The 12,886-nt window shown below is 58.8% G+C and overlaps 1 protein-coding gene across 1 annotated transcript in view; it reads left to right on the top strand.

The window, feature by feature from the left end:
* Positions 1-9,227: 9,227 nt before the first annotated feature.
* Positions 9,228-12,886, top strand: part of ADAMTS7 (ADAM metallopeptidase with thrombospondin type 1 motif 7) — a 44,941-nt gene continuing 41,282 nt past the window's right edge. The window contains exon 1 of the mRNA XM_078078792.1: positions 9,228-9,464. Within this exon, the coding sequence (XP_077934918.1) occupies positions 9,338-9,464 (127 nt within the window). The 5' untranslated portion in view covers positions 9,228-9,337. The remainder of the gene's footprint in view (positions 9,465-12,886) is intronic.

The following is a 12,886-nucleotide window of genomic DNA, read 5'->3' as shown; positions in this document are numbered from 1 at the left end:
CCTGCCTCGCTTTCCTGCAGGCGCACGGGCCGACCTGCCTCGGATCTCCCCGCGCCTGGCTCCTCCTCAGCACCCGGGCCGCGACTCGAATGCCACCCCTCCGAAAAGCCTTCCCTCAACTGCCCCCTTCTTGGGTCCCCGGGTAGTTGGTGCACACCTCGTGGGCAGCCGGCACTCTGCTGGGCACCGGGGTGCAGCCGCGCTCGGGCACCGTGTCTCCTGCTGGGGGTAAGACGGTAGACGAGCTCGTGCGAGGGCACGGGCGGCAGATAAAACAACAGGGAAATACGACAGACGGTGAATCTCCAGGAACGTGGGATGGCTGAAGGACAGGAGGGCCCCCAGGGGAGGAGGAGACCATAGTCCCCTTTATGTCACTTACCAGCCATGTGTGCTGGGGCTGACCCATTAACCTCGCCTATCTGTAAAGGAAGATGATGATAACCCCTTGCCGGGGTCATGGGAGAGTTAGCCCGGCAAATGGGGGAAAGGCCTTGGCTCTGGCTGCTGTGGAGGCTTGCTCCTTCTTCCCTTCCTCCCCTCCCCTCCCCCTCCTCCGCCCCCTCCCCTTCCTCCCTCCTCCTCCCCTTCCCCCTCCTCCTCCTCCCCCTCCTCCTCCCCCTCCTCCTCCCCCTCCTCCTCCCCCTCCCCCTCCCCCCCTCCTCCTCCTCCTTCTTCCCATTGTTCCCAGGTTCCTCTCTGTGGTGGACAGTCCCCCACTGGCCCTAGCTCTTTCCTTCTTTCCTGCCTTCATCAGGAACAATGGCAGGGCATGCCACCAGGTGCTGGGCCGTGGTCCCCAGAGGCCAGGCCTTCCCCACGTCTCCTGCCTGCCATCAGTCCCCACAGCCAGGCCTGCTCCCAGGCCTCTGCCTCCCTTGCCCAGGAGAAGGAGAATCAGCAACACGTGGGATTCCCTGCCCAGTGATCAGAAAGGGGGAAATTAACTCAATTACTCAGCTCTAGTCTGGGCCGGACCCTGGATGAACTAGTAATCTGACAGCAAGTTTACAAAATTAGAGCATACTTTCAACCCTGAGGCCTAGGGAAGTCTTCCTCTGGTGGCAGGTGTCACTGTGTATCAGGTGGCCTGTGTTTTAGTCTCTGTGCTCTGGCCACTAACGTGCTGTGTGACTTGGGGCAAGTCCTCTCTAGTCCCTGCTTCCTTCTCCGTAAAATGGTCTCTAAGTTCTCATACTCTAAGAGCTCTCTGTGCACCCGCTGTCTTCGTTCATTCATGTATGACTTGTTGGGTGTTTCAGCCCAGGTCCTCCACGTTCAGAAGGAGAGTCAGATCACAGCACGCCCCTGACCAAAACCCTCCATGACCTCCTGTCCCATTTAGAGTAAGATCCTCACTCCTCACCTGGCCACAGGCCCTGCCTGATTGGTGCCTGCTCTCTGACCAGTCAGTCCTCTAACCCCACCCACTCAGCACTGGGATCCACCTACGGGGCCTGGGCCTCCCTCCAGAGCACCAAACCTTTGTTTGCCTCGGGGGTCTTTGCACTTGCCAGACCCTCTGCTTGGAATGCTTTCCCCAGTTTGCTCCAAGACTGGCTCCTTCTTACCCCACAGGTCTCAGATCAAATGTTGCCTCCTCCAAGAAGTCCTCCCTGACCACTCTACCTATATCCCCAACTCCACCCCACCTCAAGTCTCCCTCTCATCACCCTAGGATTTAAAAAAACCTTTTAAGTAAAATGTAATATCCACACACATGCCCATGTGTCATAAGTGTATAGATGATGGATTTTCACAGACCAAACACACCCATGAAACCAGCACCCACATCAAGAAGCAAAGCATGACACCTGGAGGGGGTTGGTGAAGGACCGTGGCGTGAAAGCCTGCAGGACATTGCCCATTCTATTCTAGGCCCAGCATTTGGGGACCGTTGTGATGGAGACAGAGCTGGACCAGCATCAGTCCTACCCCAGGAGCTCAAGGGGCATAGGGGAGCACAGAGAAGGAGGAAATGAGTGGGGGACACACAGTGCTGGGGGCAGAGGTCGTGGGGCAGAGCGGGAGGGCCGAGCTCTGAGCTGGGCCTGCAGGACTCAGCATTTGTGAGCACACCTTGTGGGGTGGGCCCTGGTTGTGAGGAGACCCCCTGTGGGCCCCAGGCAGGCAGAGCTGGAGGGGCAGTGGGGGACATGGGCTGGAAAGTGCATTCACTAGGATGGGGGGGATGGCCTAGAGAAGGCGGGAGGGCACATGGAGCCAGGGGAGGGGGCAGTGCTGAGGCGGGGGGAGGGGACGCTGTCCCTCTCCTTGGCTGAGCACCCCCTGTGTCTAGGCCCAGGGCCAGGACTGTCACAAGAATCGGCTCCTCCAACCCCTATGGCCCCCTGTGAGGTGGGGGGCAGGGCCCCATTGACACCGGAGGGAACTGAGGTGCCTCCCGTCTACCCCATGTGGCTCTGTCTGATGGCATCTCCAAGGACCTGCACTCGGGACCCACCCAAGAGGAAGCAGTCATGGCTGGGATAGGGTTGCAGGTTGGAGACATTTAGTTTTCTTTTCTAAAAACAATCTCTTGGCTATTGTTAGGACAGTGGAAAAATAACACTTCCATAGATCATTTTTCACCAGTGATGTGGCCAGTGTTTTCCCCGGTGGGATAATTCCCCCACAGAGAGATCACAGGTGGCTGAGTCACCAGGCTGCGCTGTTCTGGGCTCCTGCCTCACAGTCCCTGCCAAGGCCGCCCGGGCCCTCCCGGAGCGCCATGCTCTGTGGTGCTGGGAAGATCGCAGAGAGGATGTGCCCAGCGGTCCTGGACAGCCCCCAGGATTCGCAGGGTCCGGGAAGCAGACAGGGGACAGCGGGGCCACGGCGGGGACAGGCCTGGCTCAGGAGCCCCCTTGGAGCTGCATCCCCTCCCCCCAGGGAACCTGCCATGGGCATGTGTGGTGGGGAGGTCGGGGCGGGTTCGGAGGCTTTCCAGCTTCCGTGGAGCACCATTTGACTCTTTAAGTATTACTTGGATATATATGCAAATTAAACACCAAAAGACAAACACTTTTGCAAATTTGACAGGGGCCAAGTGCTTCATGTGTGCGTGGACCGGCGCTCCCTTCCTCCCCCGTGAGGATGAGCCTCACCCGGTGTGTGTTCTCGGAACTCGGAGTGTGCGGCCAGGGAGGTGAGACGGTTGGAGCCTGGCACTGGGGTGCACGCAGATCCGATCTGGGTCCTGCTCTGTCAGTTACTGTGTGACCTCATGCCAGTGACATAAGTCTATTTCTCTCGCCTGCGAACTGGATATTAACTCTCACCTCGCAGGCTGCTTGAGGGTTAACTAGAAAATTACGGTAAAGCATCTGCCATGTACAGGAGCCAATGTTAGCTCAGGAATAAAAGGACTCGGATTCTACCAGGAGCGAGCAGCTGTAAACGGGGTGGTGGGACTGGGGGGGTGCAGGGCCCATGCAGGGTACACAGGGGACCTGCTGTCCACAGGCCCGGTGGCCAGGGCACCTGGCGGCCGGATCTCCAGGTGTTGGCCTTCCCCAAGCCTCCTGTGTGATCCACTACGGTTACAGACAGTTCTCCAGGGGCTTCCCAGAACATTCGCCCACTTTTCAGAGGAGCAACGCCCCCACTCCCTTGCACTCAGATTTGGGGTTATCTCTTTCATTATGTTTCATATCCTAGCAACAGGATCGAGAGTCCAAGATCTGAACTCCACGTCAGAAACCATTTTCCTGGGAACTTTGAAGGCAGGGCTCTGCTGGCCTCTTGCTCATGGAGTTACTGGAGAGAATCCTGTGCATTTCCGACCACGGTCTTTGTGACCATTACCCCTGCTCTGGAAACTCCCGGCGTGACTTTTCTCAAGTGCCCGAGTACCTGAGTGTTGGCCCGTAAAGATGCAGGGAGGCTGTGTTCCTGTGTGGATCTGTTTGCTTTTTCTCCATTGTGCTGGATGCCAGTAAACTCTTCCAATCTGGAAATTTCGGTGCTTCCGTCTGAGATGCATCCTCTTTGCTTGATGGTCTTCTCTGTTCCCTCTGATCTTTCCAGGTCTCCTGGTTTTCGGATGTTGGATTTTTGGAGCATTGTAATAGGAAGAAGTTTTGCTTTTGATGTAGGCACATCTATTAACTTTTTTTCCCCTACAGATTTTGCTGTTGATTTCATCTTTAAAGTATTCTTCCCAACCCCCAAATTATATAACCAGGTCCATTTTTAATGTTGGTGAGAGTAATTTCATAATAAGGCTCGTGCTGTTTTCATTCAACTCAGCTCCACTGCAGGCAACACATGTGAGTTTTCGTCGGGTGAATCAAGGCGAGAAACAATCTATTGATTAAAAAAAGAAAAAGAAAAACAGCCCATGTAATCTATTTTATCCAGGATTTTATTACCAGCAAAGATTCTGTTTTCCTTTTCTTCTTCTTTTAAAGATTTTATTGTTAAGTAATCTTTACACGCAGCGTGGGGCTCGAACTCATGACCCCGAGATCCAGTCACATGCTCCCCCGACTGAGCCAGCCAGGAGCTCTGAGATTCTGGTTTTTAAATGTTGAAACAAGTATTTTCTTTACAAAAGTTAATAAAATTCATGGGAAAAAATGTTGAAGGATAAATGAGCAGAAAGAGTCCCAGGCTCTCAGTAAATGCAACAGAAAAGCCTAAGAAGTTTTCAAATTATTTCCAGACACAGGGATATGGGACACCCATTGCTGAAGGGATGGCAGGACAGAGAAGGAAAGCAGCGGAGGTGATGAGCGGCTGGAGTGCACGGGCCGCGAGAGGCGGGAGCGGGCCCAGGGGGGCCAGGTTCGTGCCAGGCTCAGGCTGGGTGTGTGGCTCACATGCAGAGCTGCTTGGAATTGCAGGCAACAGTCTCCTCCCACAGTCCTGGTGGGTGCCGGCCCGTGAGACCAGGCCCGGTCCTCTGGGGGCTGCTGGGCTTGGGTGGAGGCCAGAGGGACTGCAGGGAACAGTGGCGCCATCACCAGGGTCCCTCTGGACTCAGCCTGGCCCCTGGCCCCTGGCACTTGCCAGACGCTCGTGAACGGAAGCCTCTGCGAATCCCTGGTGAAGGGGAAGGGGCCTATTTCCCAGGCATCTAGCTGCCCGAGGAAACAGCTCCAGAAGGAGGAGATGCAACACAATGGCCCCTTTGATGACAGCAGTCCAAACTGTCCATCTGGGGGGACAGGGCGCGCAGCGGCCAGGGACCCAGGTGCCGCAGGCAGGCCCGGCCGGGCCCCGACACCCCCACATCTGGGGCCTGTGGCAGATGACATGGCCTGTGGGCACTGCAGTTCTCCACCGGTACACAGAGGATAGTGATGACCTCTACTTCACCTTGGGAGCAGGACACTTGAGACGTTGCAGGTGGGGCGTTGGGCCAGCACATGGGACTCGGTGCATATTCGATGTCACATTTGACCTCTGTCTAATTACCGTTCTCACTGCCCAGGGGGCTGCTGGCCAGGCAGCGGCCGGCCGATGGCTCAGAACTCTGCAGGTGGATAGCCGCCGGGACTCCCGTGCTGTTGTCCCTCTCGGCATGGGGCAGGCCACCCTCCCAAGGCCCGGGTAGTTGGCAGGGAAGGTGCTGTGCTTCAGAGATGGTGATAAATTGAGAACACCCAGTGCCTGTCCCACGGAGGGGGCTTTTAGGGCATCCTTGTTTAGCAATCTGCCCCCTACACCGGCATTTAGAATTACTTCTGCAACTCTTGCAATGTACTGGGGTGGGAGAGACCCACCAAAAAAGTGCCTTTGATTTGGCAAATACCTATCTCTCTGTCCAAGTTACAAACACACATGCCCGGGACAGCAAGCCCGGTGCTGGACCTGATCCCACCGATGTACTCACCCTCGTGCACGGAGGATGGTCACAGCGAGAGCCTGCTGCTTAGAATACATCAGTGGGTAAAACAAAGCTTTCCTCCCCTCTTGCAGTTCACGATCCGCTGTGTGCACCCCATGCTAAGAAGCCATTAAATGCTGTGACGGATCCACAAGCAAGGATGTAGAGCCATGTCCAAGCTACGCTGTTAAGTGAAAAAAGCCAGGTTCAGATAGAGCGGATGTGTGCTGTCCTGGGAGGATTCGTGAGAGCCTGAGGCAGAAACGGCCCCTGGGGAGGAGCACCGAGGGGCCAGGGACGACCCGCTTTGGGAGGAAGAGTTACTTTTCACTGCGTGTAAAGTATGTTTACTCTGTGCTTGCCTGACCCAAAAAACGCAAAGTAAAACCAAACACTAGAACATAAGGCTTTTGGTTTGCCACACATGTCTTCAAACGATTTATTCCACTAACCAGAGATTTTCAACCCAGGCACTAGAGATGTTCGCCCTGGGCAATCCCTTGCGGTGGGGCTGCCCGTGCACTGTGGGAGGTTCGGCGACATCCCTGGCCTCTACCCACCGGATGCCCGTGGCACCTCCCCCTTGGCTGTGACAACCAAAAATGTCTCCAGACATTGCAAAATTCCACGGAGGTGAAATCACCCCTGGCTGAGAACGACTGCCCAAGAAAACCCGTGAAGTGGGGAGTGGGGATCAGCGTCTCTGTTAGTCGGATACGACGGTTGAGGCCCAGAGTTTTTATTAAATTTTAAAAAATTGTGTGCCTCGTTTTGTCACTGTTACCTATTCGTTTGTAATCTTAAATAGACAACGCTCTGTTCTGCTCGCTACCTTTTAAGCAACCTATCAACATACGCATGGATGTATAGAAGCAGAATACTTCTAGTTTCTGATTTAGTTTGGTGAATTTCTGATCATGTTTTAGCTAAGTTAAATCTCACTGGGGGTGTTGGGCTACGTGGCACAGTGATCATTTAAAACACAAAATAATCTGTCAAGGTTTGGGAGGGGGACTCTAATTGGACGTTCTGAACAATTACATCAAACATGCTGAAGTATCATCTCTCTTGCTTTGTTCAAAATGTACTCTTTGCTCCCCAAATTTGGAGTTGGCCTTGTTTTTCTGGTTGGGTGATTATGCACGTCCCGAGGGCAGGACGGAGCTCATCGTGCCTTTGTACCCCGAGCTGTCCAGCCTGGTTTGTGAGGAGGTGCACACAGGATAAAGGTCAGGACCCGGGACTGCAGCGGAAGCAGGTGGGCCTGAAAACACACACTCTCTCCGAGAGGCCTCGAATTGGTGTGAGCCTTGGTGGCTGGCCACAGGCGCGAGGCTCGCAGGTCGTGGAGTTGGCCGGGGAGGGCTGTGTGTCCCCGTGCCCGATCCTCTTCGTCTCTTGGGTGTACTGTGCTGGGGGCTGGATCACGAAGGCAAGTAAGACCCGACGCTGCATCTCACGGTGGGTGGGCCTCGCAGACCCACGAGCAGACCACCGGCCCTCTGTGTGATGGATGCCATGCCTGGGGGGGCAACGGGTGCTCTGGGAGCCCTGAGAAGGGGAAGGGAGGCTGCCCGTGAGCGCTGACACGTTCAGCGTCTGCAAGGACAAATCTCGGGTGTACCAGGTCTACGCCCACCTTTTGCCTTCACAGCACATGGCTGGCCCTCATCACTCCGGTGGCTCCACTCAAAGGGCCCGTCTTCAGGTGCCTTCCCTGACCACCCCTCCAGTCTCTCAGCTTTATTCCCCTGCAGCCCCTCTCAGCCGTGGGTCTTGTTTCAATGTCTGTCACTGTGCCCGTGGTCTGGGGTCCTCTTCCGGAGTGAGGGCCCCTGACAACGGACACTGTGTCCATGTCGTTCGCTACATCTGCAGGGTGAGGAGGCGATGGGGCAGGCCAAGGAGGGTGGAGTGCTGGAATGGGGTGGGGGGCATCTCTAGAATGCTTAGGGCAGGTCAAGATGAGGACTGAGCAGGGTCCAGGGGCTCAGGCACCAAAACGGAGGCTGGAGGAGGGGTGAGCCTGGGGAACCAACAGGAGGGGAGAGGTCCAGACACGCCCTGGAGAAGGGGGACTGAGAAGGGGAGCAGAGGGGCAGGGTGGAAGCCTTTGTCTCAAACCGCTGGGTGCCCGTCACAGATGCTTGGTGCACCGGGTGGGGGGCGTGTGGCTGGATGTGCGTGCATTGTCCCTGCATTGGGGGTGAGGGGGGGATGGAAGGTGGCTGGGTGGGAGCTAGGGGTCGAGCAGTGAATGTAGCTAGGAGGGGCTGGTAGGTGGGCAGAGGAAGAAGGTGACGCGGGACCAGAGGAAGAACACACACAACAGGATGAGGAGGGTGGTCGGGGGAGGGTGGGAAAGTCGCCGGGTCAGGTCTGAAGGGCACCTGGTCCCCAGGTTTCAGACGTGGGGCAGTTGGGGGTGACACAGCCTAGGCTGTGGCCACGGGGGCTGGTGGCAGAGGTGGGATGAAAGGTCTCTGGAAATGAGGACGTCAAGGAACTCAGTGGCCAGGGCTCCCTGAGTCCCAGGGGGACAGCAGGAGCCGGGAGCGAGCTTCCAGGAATGAGGGACAGTGCCGGGGAGGTCTCAGCGAGGAGGTGTGTGGGCCTCAGAGGGCAGCGGCGGGAAGCTGACCACTGCCGAGCCCGGGAACTCGAGGAGGTCGCTGCGCAGGGCCAGGGTGAGCGAAGGCAGGAGTGTCCTGGGAGCGGGCTCCTGCGAGCACAGGAGGACGCGCGGCGGCCACCGAGGACAGATGGCCGGCCCGCGCCCGCGGGACCCCGCTTCGGCCGGCGCTAACCCAACGGCCCCGCAGGACGGAGACTGGACACTAGGGCTGCGGGACCCGCCTCGCGTGGGAGCCGCCGCCCCCCGGCCAGGCCTCTCTCCTGAGCCGGTTTTGGAGCAGAGTCCACCTGGGGGTCCCCGGGAGGCCTCCGGACCCCTTTTCCTAGGGGGCCCGGCCTGTTCGGGGAAGGCCGACATTCCGGAAATTCCGGCTTCTAGGGGGGCTTGGAGGGTCGCGGCCCGAGGCCCGGCTCGGCTCCGCCGCCAGAGGGCGCCCCGGCCGGGCGGGCGGTCGGGGCCGTCGGGGGGCGCCGCGCGCGTCCGGCCCGGGCCCGCCCCCAAACAGCGGCCGGCGGGGCCCGCGGGGCTGCGGGGGCGGGGCCGGGCCGGGAGGGGCGGGGCCGCGGGAGGGGCGGGGCGGCGCGGCTTGGCCGCGCGGCCCCCTCCCGCCCTCCCTCACTCCTCTCCTCGCTCTTTCTTTCTTTCTTTCTTTCTTCCTCGCCGTCGGGCTCTCGGTCCCTGGAGCCTCCTGCGCCGCCGAGGGGGCGGGCCCTGCAGCCTTTGTTGCCGCGGGCCGGGTCCCGACGCCGGAGCTGCGCGCAGGCCGGGCATGTCCTGAGCCGGACCCGGACCGGACAGCGAGCGGACGGGACGGACGAGAGCCCGCGCGCGGGGTTCTCCCCCCGACCCCGGCGCCGCCCGCCCTGGCCATGCCCGGCCGCCCGAGCGCCCGCAGCGCCCGCAGCGCCCGCAGCCCCCGCAGCCCCGCGCCGCGGCTGCGCCCCCTGATCCTGCTGCTCTGCGCCCTGGCGCCCGGCGACCCCGGACCCGCACCAGGTGGGTGGCCGCCCCTCCCCGCCGGCCGGCCCCGCGCGCCCCCCGCGTCCCCCGCGGGCTTGGGACCGGGTAGGGCCGGGGGCGAAGCCGCGCACCCGGCGGCCCCCTGCCTGTGCCTGGAGGCAGCCCCTCGGCCCTCGGGCGTACGGCGCGGGGCCCCTCCGGTTCTGGTCCGCGCGCCCGGGGCTCGGTGTCGAGCCTCGTCGGCGCCTGGTCCGCGGAGCAGCGGGCGGGGGCGCGGGGTCACAGCTCCGGGCTGCGGCGGGCGGTCGGCGGCGCGGGGGCGCGACTCGCGCGCCCCTAGCACTTCCTGCCTCCCTTCCCCCGAGTGTGCAGAAGCCCGAGCGCAGCGGAGGGGAGCTTCTCCCGATCCTGGGCTCGGCTCTCCCTGCCCCGCCCGGCCGGCCTCCGACGAGCCTCTGGCCGGCGGCCAGCTCCTTCCTTGGCCGCGGAGCTCCAGGCGCGTCCGAGGTAGCCGGCCTGGGAGTTTAGGAGCTGAGGGTCTAGGAGACCCCAGGCCCCGCGGCCAGGATCCCCTGATCTGATGGGGGCCGGTCGGATAGCCGGGAGAGCCATGCGGGCGAAGCGGTCAGGAAGGCTTTGTCGGGGAGGAGAGGCCAGAGCCAGGAGGGACGGGGGATGGATGAGCTCCGGGTGGGCTGGAGGGGGTGGGGGCGTCCCTGTGGCAGGGCGTGGGCCGCATTAGGCCTGCGTGCTGGGGAGGGGGACTCCTGCCTCCCCAGTGCGGGGACTGATTAGAAAAGCATCCGAGGCCGTAGCGTAGGAGGCATTTAAACCAGATCTCAGAGGTTTGGGGGAGCCATTGAGGGGAGTAGCTCATGGATGCGGGGTTTTAGGGAGGTTCCCTCTAGCAGCAGTGTGGACAGGATGGAGAGGAGCAAATATTTAATGCGTTCTTATTTCTCATCATCTCTGCAACAGCCTTGCAAGGCAGGTGATAGAAAGTTCTTTCAGGATCCAGGGGACAGGCTCGGACAGCGTACCCTGCCAGGTTGGGCCCCTTAGTTACGGCGTGAATCCTGGTGTCCCACTGCCCAGAGCAGGGTCTATGAGGACTGACCAGGTGGTGGAGATGAGGCAGCAGGAAGTGGTTGCTCCAGGGAACTGTCCCTGAGCCCGGACTTGGGTCCAGGCCCCCTGGCAGTGGTGGGAGGAATGGGGGGTCAGGACCCTCTCCACTTCCACTGCAGGCCAGACCCGTGTAGGAGCTTGGCCAACCCCCTGCCCCTCCAGGGCTGTAGTTAAGTGGGGAGAATGGTATTTTCCCCCGCAGGGTGCTTGTGAGGATCCAGATGCTGAATGTCAGTTGCTTAGCACAGGGTAGAGTGACCCACAGAGACCCAGTGAGACTAGGGAGACCTTGGGGAGTCCTGTGGCTAGGACCTGCCATTTGGCAGTGGAAACAGGGCAGGTACCCTCTCCCATCTAATCTGCCCGCACGCCCGGGGGGCATGTCTGTTCTGGTATCCCCACAGGTACACAGTGTGGGACCCCCACCTGCCCCCACTCAGGATGCCTGAGCCCCAGCTGCTGAGCTGTCTGTCATTTTCTGTGGGGCTGCCCCGGGAGTCCTCGACCAGGGGCTCTACCCACTCAACACTACCTTCTTTGAGACCAAAAGGGCATATCTTGGACTCACTTTTAGGAAAGTGTATTATGAGTTTTTCTCCTGTGACTAATCAAGGGACTTGTTGGGGTTGATGGGACTGGGGCCCAGTAATGCCCCACCCTAATTGCTGAATGGCATGTGTGAGCCCTGTGTGCATGCCGGGCACACACAGGCTGACCAGAGGAGGGCGGCACCTGTCTCTCGCACACTCGCACACTCTGGTTATTTTTTCCTCTTTGGCATGAGCGTGGGGTCAGGTCGTTTGAAGGGCTGGACTGTAACTCTGGTTTCTGATAGGGAGGGGAGCGTAAACACGTTGGCATTTCTCTGGTAGAAGCGGCTAAGTGACAGTTCTGTCACGTAGGGATGAAATTCCAAGTATTTAACACCCGGTGTGGCCGGGCTCAGTCCGTTGGAACAGAGCTCCTGACCTGGGAGTCTTGCTGCCTGGCACTCGAAGCCGCACTCTCGTTCTGCCCTGCGGCACCCACAGAGCCTGGAGCCCACAGTTCCGGGGGTGAGAGTCTGCCAGGGGTCAGCTCTAGGAGACAGTGGAGGGGCGCCTGCCTCGTAACTCACTCGGCCCCCTTTATGAGATATTTTATTTATCTTTTAAAAGATCTTATTTATTTATTTGAGAGAGAGTGCGCGTGAGAGAGAGCACGAGCAGGGGAGAGGGGCAGAGGCAGAGGGAGAGGGAGAAGCCGACTCCCCGCTGAGCAGGGAGCCCGACACAGGGCTTGATCCCAGGACCCCGAGATCATGACCTGAACCCAAGGGAGACGCTTAACTGACTGAGCCACTCAGGCGCCCCGATTCCCTTTATAAAATATTTTAATGGCAAAACAATATAAGTTACAAAAAAGATTAGTGCAGAGCAAAACAAGAACATAAAAGTTATTGCAGAGTGATAACTTCCTATAAGTCTTTCTTTTTCTTTTTTTTTTTTTATTAAAAAGCGGTTTTTTAAGCCATTAGGCAAAGAGATAAAACAGGCTTTTAAGAAATCGTGGAGTATACTTTAGAACCTCTCTTGCTAATTTTCTCTTTTAACTTAGCTCCCAATTGCTCAGTGCTGTCTCCTGTTGTCAGCCCCTACATGGGAGCTCATTCAACTCACACAGCCGAAGGGAGCAGGTGTGGTGACGATCGTACCCATTTTACAGGTGGAGAAACAGATTCTGAGTGGTTCAGTAACTTACCCATGGGCTAACAGCTGCGGGTGGCAGAGCTCAGATTCATACCGGGCTGTCTGGAGAGTACACGCATCCTCGTGCCTTTTATCTGCCTTTCGGTCACATTTCTGAACCGAATAGGCTGCTTCTTTATAACCCACTTTGAATTTCTGTCTTGTGATGTTTGCCCAAGGTCTACAGCAGGGATGCTCAGCAGGACCGCACATCCCGAGGGACGTGGATCCCTCCCCAGGGACACTTGTTTGGAGTTCTTGGGGCCACTTCTCCCCCGTGATTCAGATTCCCCCATCACGTTTGTACCCCGCCTCCGCCCGATGCACTGAGCACACTGCTCTTGCCCAGGAGCGGGCCGCACAGCTCTGGTTCCTCAGGACCCCGGGTGCTTCGGGCCGGTCGGCACCCGCACACCCTTACCCTCAACTGGCTCTAGCAGCCTTGGGGGGATTGCCCGTGCCCGGGGCACTGCTGGGAATAATGCTTAAAAACGGAGCCTTGGGATGCAGCTGCGGTCTCGTTCCCGCCTCTTTGTCCCGTGCTGCTCCTTCCGATCACGGCCCTGGGTTCTCCGTGCGGGCGGGGAGACCGAGGCTCAGCAC

Source organism: Halichoerus grypus, chromosome 8 (genome assembly GCF_964656455.1).
Source record: "Halichoerus grypus chromosome 8, mHalGry1.hap1.1, whole genome shotgun sequence".
Taxonomy (NCBI): Eukaryota; Metazoa; Chordata; class Mammalia; order Carnivora; family Phocidae; genus Halichoerus; species Halichoerus grypus.
This window is presented reverse-complemented; position numbering and strand designations above follow the sequence as displayed.